This window comes from Poecilia mexicana, unplaced genomic scaffold (genome assembly GCF_051168715.1).
Source record: "Poecilia mexicana isolate PSO_F unplaced genomic scaffold, ASM5116871v1 scaffold_22, whole genome shotgun sequence".
Taxonomy (NCBI): domain Eukaryota; kingdom Metazoa; phylum Chordata; class Actinopteri; order Cyprinodontiformes; family Poeciliidae; genus Poecilia; species Poecilia mexicana.
The window spans coordinates 10,262,828-10,277,202 of record NW_028263391.1 but is presented as its reverse complement, the minus strand read 5'-3'; the positions used below and the strand labels follow the sequence as shown (position 1 = coordinate 10,277,202).

The 14,375-nt window shown below is 41.5% G+C and overlaps 1 protein-coding gene across 1 annotated transcript in view; it reads right to left on the bottom strand.

Annotated features, from left to right (window-relative positions):
- The window catches only part of myo10l1 (myosin X, like 1), a gene marked incomplete at its 5' end in the record, with an annotated part of 29,763 nt that overhangs the window by 8,040 nt on the left and 7,348 nt on the right, over positions 1 to 14,375 (bottom strand). The window contains 29 exons of the mRNA XM_088002835.1: positions 309 to 451; positions 1,220 to 1,275; positions 1,360 to 1,453; positions 1,549 to 1,644; positions 1,745 to 1,849; positions 1,991 to 2,132; positions 3,000 to 3,123; positions 3,265 to 4,167; positions 4,763 to 5,027; positions 5,131 to 5,237; positions 6,125 to 6,242; positions 6,343 to 6,467; positions 6,605 to 6,685; positions 6,921 to 7,023; positions 7,703 to 7,785; positions 7,874 to 7,942; positions 8,026 to 8,118; positions 8,214 to 8,280; positions 8,372 to 8,472; positions 8,663 to 8,809; positions 8,909 to 9,027; positions 9,119 to 9,248; positions 9,437 to 9,543; positions 10,043 to 10,127; positions 10,231 to 10,244; positions 10,392 to 10,516; positions 11,176 to 11,310; positions 12,102 to 12,289; positions 12,937 to 13,095. Of these exons, the coding sequence (XP_087858961.1) occupies positions 309 to 451; positions 1,220 to 1,275; positions 1,360 to 1,453; positions 1,549 to 1,644; positions 1,745 to 1,849; positions 1,991 to 2,132; positions 3,000 to 3,123; positions 3,265 to 4,167; positions 4,763 to 5,027; positions 5,131 to 5,237; positions 6,125 to 6,242; positions 6,343 to 6,467; positions 6,605 to 6,685; positions 6,921 to 7,023; positions 7,703 to 7,785; positions 7,874 to 7,942; positions 8,026 to 8,118; positions 8,214 to 8,280; positions 8,372 to 8,472; positions 8,663 to 8,809; positions 8,909 to 9,027; positions 9,119 to 9,248; positions 9,437 to 9,543; positions 10,043 to 10,127; positions 10,231 to 10,244; positions 10,392 to 10,516; positions 11,176 to 11,310; positions 12,102 to 12,289; positions 12,937 to 13,095 (4,084 nt within the window). The remainder of the gene's footprint in view (positions 1 to 308; positions 452 to 1,219; positions 1,276 to 1,359; positions 1,454 to 1,548; positions 1,645 to 1,744; positions 1,850 to 1,990; positions 2,133 to 2,999; positions 3,124 to 3,264; positions 4,168 to 4,762; positions 5,028 to 5,130; positions 5,238 to 6,124; positions 6,243 to 6,342; positions 6,468 to 6,604; positions 6,686 to 6,920; positions 7,024 to 7,702; positions 7,786 to 7,873; positions 7,943 to 8,025; positions 8,119 to 8,213; positions 8,281 to 8,371; positions 8,473 to 8,662; positions 8,810 to 8,908; positions 9,028 to 9,118; positions 9,249 to 9,436; positions 9,544 to 10,042; positions 10,128 to 10,230; positions 10,245 to 10,391; positions 10,517 to 11,175; positions 11,311 to 12,101; positions 12,290 to 12,936; positions 13,096 to 14,375) is intronic.

Sequence of the window (14,375 nt, the reverse complement as noted above, 5' to 3'; positions counted from 1 at the left end):
GTGACGAAAGGGGAGGACGAGATGAAACCTCAAAGGTCCCTCACGCCATAAACTCTGACTTTGAGAAATGTTATATAAGAAGTGTTCCCTCAGCTGTAAAATTACTAAAAAAAAAAACAATAATTTATTTCCCACAAATGTAATGTACTCAACTTAAAGGCTGGATCTTCGTAAATTTTCTATTTTATGTTGCAGAAATGAAAGATGACTTTATTTTAAAGCCTTTTCCCAAAACCCTGCCAGTAGCGCCAATAAGGGTGGACTGCACTCAAAGGTTGCAAATATTTTTGGGTTTCATTTTCTCTTACCTCTGACAAGGAACTCCTGTCCATCTATCCTGGCATCTCCCTTGGGTTTCTGCAGCAGGCTGATCCAGTGATGCATCTCCTCGGGTGTGTCGCTGTTGCAGTGGATCACCCGGTTTGCCGTAATAATGACAAACGAATTTGGGCTGCAAAAAGTGAGTGAAATGAGGTCAGATCGGGTCAGATTAGTCTTTTATTCATAAAGTTTTCGCTCTATACTAAGTTGGATCTTCCTGCTCAATGGTTTGTCTTATCCCTGCAACACATTTCAGTAGGAACTGAGGAGACTGCACACGTTACTTATTGGCTTTTCCAGCCATTCTCAAGGGAGATATCGATCATCACAACACTTTTAAATTTGACAGAAGCTACTTCCATAGCCTTAATGTTTTCAGATATCATATATATGTATAAATTATATAGATTTACATAAATATTCTGTGTTTCTTTTTCAATACTTCTCCCTGGTATTCTGGATGTCGATTTCTGACTTGTGTGGGCTCCAAGTTTCTCCCATTTTTTTCAAAAGCTGCATTTAAAGATTGATCACAAGCTCTCAATGAGATTATTACTCTGGAGTTTCTCTCTAAACTTCCAAAGTTTTGATTCTTGGCTCACTTTTGCTTGTGACCCGATGCTCCATTGCGCTGATAAAAGAAACATTTACCACCTGGAAGATGTTTTAATCTTTATTCACGGAAGGTGAAATTGAAAATGATCCCTCACTTTTGTGTGAGACGCAACTTCACAGCTGTTCCTCTCTAAGCAGCTTTCGATATCATATAAAAAAAAAGTCCCTACTGTAATTTGGGGCATATTTTTGTTTGCCTGCAAATAGCAAATATTGTACAGTTTGAGATAAAATCCTCGTTTTATATATTTGAATTGGTTGTGTATTGATTGCTCTGACTTACCGATCGGGGTTGTCTGATGCACAAACAGAGTCGATAAGCCCTACATCAAGAGTTCCCTGGAAAAACGATAACAGGCAGAGGTAATTACCACAATAAAGTTTACATTATCAATTCATTAGTTCACTCAAGTAAAGACTTACAACAGCATTTTTAGGATTGGCCTGTTCGTGGGACATGTCCAGCAGCTGTTCAGGAGTGCACACTCTCACCTTGCTAAGCACATTAAACCACCCACTGTGCAGGCAAAGAGAAAATTCAATTACATGTTACTAGCTTAAAAAAAAACTCCCAGCATGTTTCCATTTTCTGCACAAAGCTCCACGTCACACCTTGCATCTTCTGGCGACTCGGCAAACACCTGGTACGTCCTCTCGTCTGTCACGATGTTCAGAGCGTTCTCTTTCTCATGATTGTCCACGATTTCCCTGCAGAGTCACAAGCAGGTCAGCTGCTGGCATCAACAGGTTGAACGTTTGAATAAAATGCGTTTTGTTTTGTTTTTCATCTGGAAGTTTAAGGTTATACTTGGCCGCCCTGATGTCGATGGTTCCTTTCAGCTTCTCCTCGCTGTCGTTCTCGTAGTACATCAGTTTGCTGTCTCGCAGCACAAACCAGCGCATCTTCCAGTTTCTTAGGAAGAAGAAATGGCGATTAGAACCACCTCGTTTACTTTTGAGACCGTTCGATTGTATCGCAGAGTTCTTTCAGTGAGCATCTGTTGCAGGGTTTTATTTCGTTAGCATGCAGGCTGAGCTCAGTAGTGACTACAACAACCTCCGGGAAAGAGTGGACAGCCCTCCTCCCTTCTTGTAGAGCCAGCCGGACTTCAGGGACTCCTGCTTGGACCGGAACCACATGAACGTCTCGTCTTTTAACACACACCAGCGCCGCTTCCACGGGATCATCAGACCAGCTGAAGGAGCACAGAGAGCACAGCGACAATAAAACGCTTCTTAAAACAGCGGCCCCGGTCCAGCCAGTAAGTTAACAAAAGATTGGGGCTTTTTTTAGCACATGTAATAATTTTTGCTTACTTACGAGAAGGTTATTATTTTAAATGTACTATCTGGTGGTAGTTTTTTTTCACAAACGAATACACACTAACAATACTAACAATAACATGTAGTCCAATGCAGGCTTTAACAAAATACAACATTTCTGTAAGACGGGAAAAAAACATCAGATTTTGGTTTGTGTTTATCTGGGACGATGACAGAAGGAAGTAGTAAAATGTGAGGCGTGTAATGGCTGCTGTAATAATAGTACCAAGCTTATTATAGACATTTATAGAAAAAAAATTAATTAGAAAAACCTGTATTGTATTTTCTTATTTGTTGGGAATATGTATGCTTGGCAGATTTATTTTTATTCATCTACAAAGCCAAAATGATTATTAAAAATAATAAAACAATGTATTATCTCCATTTTTTTCTTTGACTTTTTATTAGAAAATGGTGGGTGGATCAAAATTATTTTTGGCATTGCAGCACTAAAATTCTTCTTATAACCGCATTTGCTTACTTCCATTGACACTTTGATTATTTATTGATGAAACTGAAAGTCTTTAAAGTTGGAAGGCCTCTTTGCCATTACCCTAATCTTCAGCTGATTTTCTATCAGCTTCAAGTCAGGACTCTTTCTGAGAAAAAAAAAAACAGACTCATTTTAACTCTAAAATGTAAAAAAAAGTGTTTATGTTTCTGCATTTTTCTGATCAAAGAACTTTTCTAAAACCTAAGAAAGTCATAGAAACGAAAGATGTAAAGTAAGACAGACACACCTTTCATGTAGAGGTAACCATGGAAATATGGCGGCCCGTTTCCGTTGAGCAAAGTCACGCGTCCGTTCGTCACCTCTTCATCAGTGTCCATCATGCCATCGTGTTCATCTTCGCTGTCCGCGTACTGCGACATCAAACAGAAAAAACGTGTCACTTACCTATAGACGCCCGGAAACATTAAACAAATACTGAAGATATAATTCAACATCATCTTATCAGAAGAGTGACCAAGAAACAAAAGGATTTGCTGTACAGCTGCTCATACATGTCTGCGTGCGCGCGTGTGAGGAAGCGAGTAAGTGTGTGTCCTCACAGAGTCAGAGCTGCCTCTGTAGGACTCCACGCTGGTGTTGGTGCAGGTGGACTTCCTCGGGTGCTCCTCGTCCGTCACGGCAGCGCTCCCGCGGTTGCTCCCAGACACCGAGCTGTCGTCCCCGGCATTGACGGACCCCTCCTCGTCTTCCTGGTCGTAGTCCGACTCCGTGTCGGCCGGCATGCTGTAGATGGGCTCCTCTCCGTCCACCAGGCTCTCCGCCATGCTCACTTTCCTCTCCGAGTCTGTTTTTGTTTCCTCCGTTTTCTCTCCCTCTGCCGGAGCAGGAAGAGGTGCTGGAGGAGGAGGAGGAGGAACGGGAGCCCCGTCTCCAGGTGGAGGGAGCGGAGGAGGTGGAGGAATTCCAGCGGCGGGGACACCGTCCGCTGGAAGTGGAGGAGGCGTAGGAGGAACGGTCCCCTCTGCAAAAGCAGGCGGAGGAGGAGGGAGGTGAACCAATATGTCCTGATCTATGGGAGCGTCGGACTCAGCGGGAGGTGGGAAGTCTGGCAGGGGGATGCACTCCTCCTCCGCATGGAAGCCTTCGTCTACATCCTCCTCTTTGGAGGCCCGTCCGGCTGTGCTCGCCCCCTTTGCGGTTTTCGCCTCAGCCGCAGGCTTGGCTCCGACTGCTTCCACAGAGGGGTCCACGCCCCCAAAGTTCAGGAGGTCGATGAGCTCCGTTGCCTTCCGGGACGCCTCCTTCTTCATCCGCTTGAGCTCAGCATCCCGACGCAACTGCAGCTCCTGTTTGGACGACTCGCACAGCTGCGACACCTCGTCCTCCCGCTTTTTCTGCAGGCGCTCGATCTCTCTCTCCAGCTGGAGGATCTCCTCCATTTGACGAGCTTCATCCTTTAGGGAGGGGGAAAAGAGATGAGTTTTGTCATTCAAACTGAGGATACTAAGCTACAGCATCAATAACTGGGTGTATTTTAGCTCGTGTCTGATTTTTATGATAAAGGTGCATTGCAAAACTATTTATGACACCTTTTTTATTCTTTTTTTTACAATTGGTTACATTAGGATAGCAAAATGTAAAAGTAGTGCATGACTGTTAAGTGGAAGGAAAATGACTCATGATAGTTTTCTTTCTTTTTTTTTTTTTTACAATTACAAATCCAAAAAGTAAGATATTAATATAGATCCAGCCTCATTTTATCTCAAAATCCTGAATAAAAGTCACTGTATTAATAAATAAAGGCACATCATTAATCCAACTTTCTACGGAGGCCCTACAGTTAACATTAAAAAAGCTCAACATTCATAGTTAAATCTGGGTTAGGACATAAAACACATTTTGCATCTCTCTCAAAACACTGCTCAATCCATCATTCAAAAAACAGAGAGTATGGAACATGTGCAATATTGTGTTTGTCAAATCAGACCAACTGTCTGACAAAAACAAATAACCCTTAAAAACGCAGTCCTTGCCTCTGTTGCCTCTCACCTTCTTATCGTCTTCATTAACCTCTTCGTTTTCCTCTCCGCCCGACTTCTCCTTCTCTTCCTCCTCCCTTTTCCTTTGTTCTTCTTCCCTCTTCTTCTTCTCCTCTCTGAGTTTGCGAACGCAGGTGCGGGCCACCTGCCCTCGCCTGTGTTTCTGCAGCACCAGCGCCGCCCTGCGCTTCTTGACAAACTGCCTGCGCTGGATGTGCCTCCGCAAGTGCTTCTGCAGAACAACGATGCTGGAGCGAACCTGTTTGAAACGCTTCCTGTCAGGAAAAGCAGGGGGGAGGAACACCATTTAGAAGCAGTACAAACATCAGAGAGGAGTCACTATCATCCCTCAAAGCATCGATTTGGGATGGCACCTACTTTGCAGAAAAAGTGAGGAGGTGGGCTCGGATTATCATGGCAGCTTGACGCCGGATTTCATCTCTGTCTTTCTCCAAACGCTGCTCCAAAGACTCCTTCATGAACACCTACAGGAGCAAGGCAGCAGAGATGTGAAAAATATTGGTTCTCAGTATTACCTGGAATGTACAGCTGAAAATAGATTTTTAGTACATATTATGTAGGAAAAGACAACTTTTCAAATCTCCCCTTAAACTCTCTACGAGACTAAGATCACAGCTTTGTGACGGTCAAACCAAAACAATTTGGTTTAACCACTTTGTAACTAATTTGGTGATGCAGCTTGGGTTCACATTTTTTCATCTATTTTGTGAAGTGCACCAGTCCCTCTTGCAGAAAAACACCCACACAACCTGATACAGTCATCCTCGTACTTCACAGTGGGGATTTGTTGTCATGCTTGTAAGTTTTGCCATTTCTCCTCATTATGTGATGGAGGTCATCAGTTCAAATTCAGATTTTTGAAATGAGACATGTCATCAGAAAATTAACCTCTTTGACCCTCTTCTTCTGGAGTTCCTCCTCTCTGAGTCTTTCTCCGCATGTTGGTGTAGGATTTGTTTCACCTTGACACACTCTAAGCTTCAGCCTACTTCTTTTACGAGGTTGTTGCATTTGACACTAAACACCTTCAGGCACCTTCAGGCATGTGGAAGTTGTACCCAGACTTGTGGAGATCTGCAATTCCTCTTCCTGATATTTGCAAAAATCACATTTGTATTGATTTTTTGCAAGATGTTACACCAAGAAGTAGTGACTTTCTGGTTTTCCCTCAAAAACACATCCATAGTTTTGGCTCTGTATTGGTCAAATGTTGTGAATGAACCAATCAGCACAGACATCATCAAAAAGTAACATGTCTTTTTATACAGTGTATATAAATATCTGGTTTCAACTATCTGGCCAGTAGGAAATTTAAAATCTCAAAGGATCTTTCAGCTTTCAGAAAACTTGCCTTGGTCTTTCCCAGCTGCCACTCCTTTTTAGTCTTATCATATTTAGTTAAGAGATCAGTGCTTCTTTTCTTGTTGTCCCCCGCTGCTGGCACCTTATCGTTTATGATGATTTTATACCTGACACCAAAATAAGACACAGTATGAGACAAAAATAGAAACAACGCGGCAGAGAGCTACACAAAGACTCTAGATGAGTGTAGACGATAGGGAGACGTGCCGGGAGAAAAAATCGTTGAATGTTCTGCGAACGGGGAACCCAGCGCGACGGATCTTCACCGTCTCCAGCATCCCTGAATATCTTAGCTGGTTCAGGACGGTTTCTGGGTCAAACACGTTCGGATTCTACACAGACAGAATAAACAACGTTTAGAGACTCTAAACAATATAAACCCCGAGAGAGAGAGAGAGAGAGAGAGAGAGAGAGAGAGAGAGAACGATTGATTTCAATTAGAGGACAGCCCAGATACAAACAAAGTGACCTTTTCCATGTTGGGCTTAATGCAGCGAATGAAGAACGGATTGGATGCACTAAGTGTGGCCATGAGAGCATGGAGGGAGTCCTGGGGAGACAAAGCAATGAAATGATATAGATTTTTTTTTTTCACATAATGCAAAACAGCCCCACTGGTAACAGAATAATACAACTCATTACTACCACTTTAAATAAAGAATCAATAAACCACTAAAATAACTACTTGGCGAAATAAACAATTGCTGATTCCTTAGTTATATGTTTCTGATTACCGGACGTCGCTCTGTCTCCTGTATAAAAGGAAATAAAAGTCGATAACTCACCCTGAACTGGGAGCTCACTGTGGGCTTACGTCTGGCTGTCCCCATCTTCTCCTCATTGTTTCTGCTGCCGACCTTCTCAAACAAGTCGTAGATGAAGTCCAACCTGAGAAAAGAAAAAACGCTAGGAGCTCAGTTAGGGAGTGGGAATGCTACAGGTTGTGTCTGTATGACTTACAGAAGAAAATATCGTTTTCAAAACCCATTAACCACAGAAATAATTAGTCCTTTACTTGTTTTCATTAAACATTTCAGAAAGATCGGAAATCTCTTTGAGAAGGGGGACCAGGCCAAAGGAGTAGCGAAACGAATCAAGGTTACAGCATATAAATACCAAGAAATAATCCATAATAAATGATAAAAAACAACAAGCTCAAGAAAAACACTTCATTTTTATTATATTCTTTGTGTTTAAGAACTTTTAGTAAATTACTTCTCCTTATTGGAGTCTAGAAAGTGTTTGTAGAGTTTTCTTATGGAGAAATTATGAACATTTGAATTAATTTATGCTTGTTATATTTTTCTTGTAGACCACATCTGGTCATATTAAAGATTCAAGTGAACCTCAGAGGTTTCTTTCATCTTCTATTGCTTTTAATCATTACGCCACAGCAATTATTACTTTAAGATCAGAATAAGAAAGCATCTGGAACATTGAAGAGTTGAGTTAGATCATCAAAAATATCGACTTGGGCATTCATAATTTTAAAGACAGACACTGAACGTCCCTCAAATGTCCCAGTTTGACAGAAAATGATCTGTTTTTGTGAGTTTAAATCTCCTACCTGCTGTCCTTGAGCATGTTCAGGATGTCGTCCCTGAACGTGTCTCTGTTCTTCTCCAAGATGCCTCTCACATCATACAGCACCTGCTCAAAACACGCACTTCCCACGGTCAAAATAATCACAAGAGCAGATTTGCAAACATTAAAAGCCGCTCATTTATCCGTAGCTGACCTCTCCGGCATAATGCTTGATCCCAAACTGATGATCTGCAACCCTGGGCTTCACATAGTAAGGGTTTGTCTGCAGGAAACGGACAACAAGTGCAGCAATTACAACACAAGTGCAGCAAAGTAGTTTAAACTGTGGCGCATTAAATAACTCACAGAGTGTCTGCTGTGCAACTTCTCCAGCAGAGTGAAATCTGTTCCTTTGGGAAATCGGCTCTCTTCGTTCACTAGTGCCAACAGGCCAAGTTTCTGACATCGAGAAGAAAAAAAAAGGTTCAAACTGCCTCTGCGTCACAGAATCAGCATCAACATTTTACGTACACATCAACAGCAGCATTTCACACCTTTTCTATGAGGTCGAGACACTCTGCATTGTCCATCCAGTCAATGGCGTTCCACTGAACTCCTTCCCTATGTAACAAACGCATCCAAACCGTCACACACCGATGAAACGAGCAGCACATTTTGAGCAAAATCTCAGCGGCTCATTTTTTGGCATCACCTGTTGTACTCCAGCTGCTCCAGGGAGAAGATGTGCTTGTTAAAGTACGCCTGGAGCTTCTCGTTGGCGTAGTTGATGTTAAACTGCTCAAACCGGTTCACCTGCATATCAACACATCCTCTGTTCAATATACATGTCCAATTAAGCTTGGAAATGCACAATTATCCCTGAAATACAGCATGCCTTGCATTTTTTCCTATGGTTTAACCACAAGAATAAGCATATTTTATTGAGATTTTACGTAAACAAAATGGGTTGTATGTGTGAAGGATGAATTGTTTGAGTTCTAACCTCAAAATTTTCAAAGCCAAAGATATCAAGGATGCCAATGGATTTGAAATTTTCTTTTCCCTTGATCTTCTGGTTAATCTTGAGGATGATCCAGGAGAAACACTGGGAGTACAGCGCCATCGCGACAGAGTCCCTGGAATCGATGGCCTGCAGTGATGTAGACAGAGAGTAAGGACAAATGTCTGTGTGAATGTCTGAGGGAGATCAATCAAAAGTGGGGAAGGACAATGTATTTATGTCCCTGACCTGTTCAATAGTGAGAGGGGAACAGATTTCCTCTCCTCTGAGGATTATGGATCGCTGAGTCAGGACTTCGGAGAGCTGGAAGGCGTCCAGACCCAACAGTTCACTGGCATTACTGACCACTGGAAACGCAAGAGAACACGTTTATGAAGCTCCTCAAACTTGACCCTAAACTTTCTGAATCATTTTAAACTAACTGAGCGACAGCCTGACCTTGCTTGGTGGTGATCTGAGCCCCTCCTGCGAGCATGAACTCCATGTTGCCCAGCTGCAAGACTCCCGACAGCAGCTTGAACATGTCTCTGATTTCTTCCTCTGAAAACCCTAAAACCTTCAGTGCCTCCTGCACAAAGACGAGGGTATGAAACAGATAAAAGCAATGTTTTTATGTACAAACTAGGTCAGCTTTCTATTTAAAAAAAAAAAAAACAGTGATATATTGAAATTTTGGGGAAAGAAAGTAGAGAAAGTCTGAGACTTTTGCAAGGTCACTATTCGTTACTTCTTCATGATAATTGAACATAAACCGACCATAACACTGTTGTACAGTTCTTTGTCATTCAGGCTCTTGTCCTTCAGACATCCTGATTGGCTGAGGTAGTGGAAAGATTCAGCAGGTTCCTCCAGGAAATACAGACCTGGAGAGACATACGAAAAACATATCAAGTAAAATGTGCTTTTCACCTCAGTTTAGACCAATTAGTTAAGACTAAAAGCTGATTAATAAGACAGCTTTTAGCTTTTAGCATACAGGAACACAAAAATTTGCTTTTCACATAAAATATAAAACTTTTTTTTTACCACGAGGAATTATTATGTCATATGCTTAATCTTTTTATTCATGTGGTTTCCATGAAGAGGGAGAATGAGTTTCAAGAAATTTCTCCGCTGTGCCTGCTGCTAGCATGTGCTTGTTCTAAATTAAAATTAGCGCTTTCTTCTTTGATTTCCAATGTTGACTTCCAATGATTCACTTCCTGCTAAAGCGCCCCCTGGTGGTTGACGAAAAATCCACAGAAAAGCTGCACCGGGCTACAAGCCGCATGGTTCAAGGCGTGGGGAAAAAGTAGCGGCTTATAGTCCGAAAAGTACAGTATATATAAAAAAAGGATCATTGCTAATATTTAGAGGACTTACTTTTATCCTCTTTACTGGCTCCTGCCAGCAGAGCATAGAAGATGTGGTAGTTTCTCTCTCCCGGGTTTTGTCGTACCACACGGTTCTACAGAGAAAAAAAAAAGATTTCAATAACCATTATATTTAAAAATTGATGAATCATTCCATTTAAAATAAAAAATGGCTTGAAAGGTATAATGTATATTTACCTTTTCCAGTAAATCTAAAAGGTAGAGTCAAGGAAGCAACTATGGCTGGAATAATTTTTTTTAGTGATTAATATACTGCCTTGTTGCTGAAATGTCCTATAAAAATAAAAAATAAATAAACATTTAAAAAACTGTCGTTCCACCACATACAGTAAGGATACAGTCAATGACGCAGCCTCCTTGGATGTTGCCGCACTCTGAGAAGTGAAGCTGGATGAACTTCCCAAAACGACTGGAGTTGTTGTTGTAAACGGTCTTTGCGTTCCCAAAAGCCTCCATGATTGGACTGAAAAAGGAAACAAGAATCTGCAGTTTTTATGTTGTTTTACTGAGCATGTGGAAAATGCTACAACTTTCTGGAAGAAAGACAATAGAACCTCTATCATCTCCGGTGGTTCCTGTAAGGATCGACATTTTTAACACAAAACTCACTCAAGTCAAAGTAGAAAAGGTCCATTTGAAATATTTAATGCAAAGCATGAAGGACTACTTTTTTGCAGCAATAACTTAATCATTACTGCAGTCATTGAATTAATTTACTGCCTGCTTTTATTGATCTCTCAGATTATTATAAGGAATGCATAGTTGCCTTTTCCTTATCAACTTACTGAGGTTTGCAGAAATGAGTTTTTGTGCAGCTCTTCCTAAATCTTGCAGCTGCGTCTTAAAGACAAACATGTAGAGGCCTGAACATATTTCTTTTCCAGCTATTCTGCTGTTTGAAGCTCTTGTTAGAGGTGATTGTCTCAAACTCCAGCTTGTACAGATGTAATGACTCTTATCCAGGAATTTAACTACAAACACTGAAGCAGAAAAGGAGCTCAGCCTTACCATTTTCACTCTGTCTTTGTTTAATTAATAATAACAGTTAATACCTGCAGACATGAAGGTGAATGACGCACTCCGGTGATTGAAATGTAAAAACATTTGTTTCATCCTGCACACCTGCTCTGAACGATGGCCTGCTCCACGTGCGTAGTTCTCTCCGACTGAGGAGCAGCGATCGAGTTCTGGCTCATGACCGACAGAAACTGCAGCAGCAGTTTGGTGCTCTCCGTCTTCCCCGCTCCTGATTCACCACTGGAGAACACACACGCAGACACACACAACTCAAATCCAATTATAAAGCCAGTGACCTTCTGTGACATTCCAGTATCTCTGACTGGTCTGGTCATCTAATTGATAAAGGGGCTTGATTGCTTCTGAGATATTTCATTAAGTTCCAGTCTCTTTCCATAACGTTGAGGGTAATTGAAAGCACTCGGATCAGACCATCTAGCTGCAAACCATCTTGATACAGTGGTGAAGGATTTTATTTATTTATTTATTTTTTTAATAAAAGATTAAACAATTCATAAACTTTAATGTTTCGGTTTTGTTTCTTCAGCGGCGACAGAACGAGTTTAGTTCCTTTAATTAGGTTTCTTACCTTTTTTCAATACAAAGTGGCATGTTGTTGTTGAAAAGTGGAAGAAAAAGTGTCCTTGGTTTTCAAAATTGTTTACTAACAGATCTGAAAAGTGTGGCACGCATCTGTTTTTTAGCCCCCCAGATTAAGTATTCGTAGAATCTCCAAGTCTTCCACGCTGAGCTGTGTTTCAGCATCTGTCGACCCCGCTTTGTGTCTACAAAAGGCAATTGATTTGACTTGGCTTTGTATCATTTTAAAATGGGGTTGAATACATATGCAAGCCTTACTTCAGAGATTTTCATTTGTCCAAAACTTTAAAAACCACGTATCATTGTTCTTTGTCTTGATCCGGTAGATAGAATCATAAAAGTGTAGTTCATAGTTGTAGACTAAATGCATAAAGGTTCAAAGAGTACGTGTCCGATGCAACCCAGCGATATAATCTGAACCATGGACTCACCTTATGAGGACACACTGACTGTCGTGGCGTTTCCAGAGGCAGCGGTAACATTCATTGGCCACGGCAAAAATGTGCGGCGGGAGTTCCCCCAGATGGTGCTTGGAGTACAAGTCCACTCTGTCCAGATCGTACAGGCCTGGGATCTGTTTATATGGGTTTACAGCAGCCAGGATACTTCCAATATTGGTCTGAGAACAGACAAGAAGAAGAAGAAGAGTTTCAGATTCTTTGGGGGGGTTTTTAAAGCCATCTTGAAAAGTCTTAGTACACCGCTCAATAATAAATGGAACATTTGGTTTAATACAGCTTTCTGAACCCATCCATAATTCTTTGAGGTTGGAAAGCTTCCTTGTTATCTTTCCAAACTGATTTAAGTTCAGACTTTGGTTACAAAAAGTTAACATTGCTTTCACCTAGAAGAAACATATTTAATTAAACCTAAATCTTCCAAGAATATAACTTGTTGAGGTCTAAACAGAAGAGCTGCATTCACGGTGAGAATGTATTACAGAGAGCAGGACTCTACTCATTAAATGGGTGAATATTGCTACTTTTAATATTGATGTTTTAATAATAAAAAGAAAAAAGCATGTATTATTTTCAACCCTGCTTTATGTCACCTAAAATCACAAAAAATAACCTCAAAATAACTCATCTCCTAACAGGTTTAAATGGTGGTTAGACTGTTTCCAGATACAGAAAATCTTCTCTACCTTTTCCCACATTTTTACCCAATTTTTTTCTAATAAAACGTTTGTGTTTGAGCGATAAAGTTGCTTATGCAGAGCAGACGCCGGCTTGCACAAACGTTAGCAACCGGGATGACCTGACTTACGTAAATGTTATCCTTTTGGTAGCGCTGGTAAAGGTTGTGCATGATTGCAGCCTCATGCAATTCAGCCAGCGCCGACATGTCCTCCACCCCGTCGATGCTGGACTGGTGCATCGCATACACCCGCTCCCTGGTGACCTCGGCCTGCTGTAGGTAAAACACCTGCACACAAGGAGGCACACAAACTGTCTCGCATCACCATGTTAAGGTTAAGGCAAAATCCATAGGCAAAATAATCTACAAATCTGATCCCTTTTTTTTATTGGTGCTACTGCTTGATGATTACAGTCTAAGGATGTTGTTTTTAGAATGACAACAGATGCAAGAATCGCTTTTTTTAGACCCATTACATGACAATACAGAGTGGTTTTGGCTCAGACCCTAGTCTCCTCTATGCCATCCATCACTATGGCAACAGGACAGTGTAGGGGAAAGTGGAGAAGTGGGGAGGGAAGAGAGAAGACGAGAGGAAGTGTAACAGGTCTGATGTGGTGGGATCTGACAGGTGAAAGCAGCTCAGTGCGAATTCAGGTCAGGCATGCAAACAATGTTACTACGGATCCCCGTGTCCGGCCAACACACACACACACGCACGCACGCACGCACGCACACACACACACACACACACACACACGCACACGCACGCACACACGCACACACACAGACACACAGAGGTATTGGAGATAACTGCTGTTCTGTTTCAGCTTGAAGGTCGCTCACCTATTTCACTGAAATCAGCTCGTCTGAAAATAGAAACCATGCCATTTACAATACAGGGTTGCTGATATGACACACCGCAAGCCTTCGCCCTGTGAGTGTGTGTGACTCTGTGTGTGCACTGCAGAAACAGATGTGTTGGTAGTCTGTGGAGAGTAGCAGCAGGGCTTGCCATATGTACTCAGACTGTTCCTAAATTAATCTATTTCACCCCACTTACAACTTTTTTTTTTCTGTGAAGAGCTGTTGTACGGCGGACCACTCCCAAAAAATCAACATGTCATCATCATTTGCTAATTGTGTGTGATTAGGATGTTTTTAGCCTATATGCATGCACGTTTCTGCAGTTTGCAAACTCTTTTTTTTCCATTTGTAAATGTCAAGCTATCACAGATATTTCATGTCCAGTTTGTGGGTAAACGCAGATGATAGTCTAGCTTACAAAGTCGCTGGGCTTCTTCACTCAGCTGTGATAAATTGACCTAAATATTCCCTAAATATTCCTCTTCTTTCATTGGAAAGGAAAGATTACTGTAGGCTTACATTAGAATCTGACAGCAACACTGCAATCAGGGAACAAAGCTGAGAAAACTGCGACACATTACACACATTTTCAATTTAATTTGTTGTTTAAATAATCTAAAACTGGAGATTGGTCATCCATTTCTGGGGATTTATTCACTGTTGTGCAAGCTCACTGTGATGTAACATCTTCCTACTGCAAG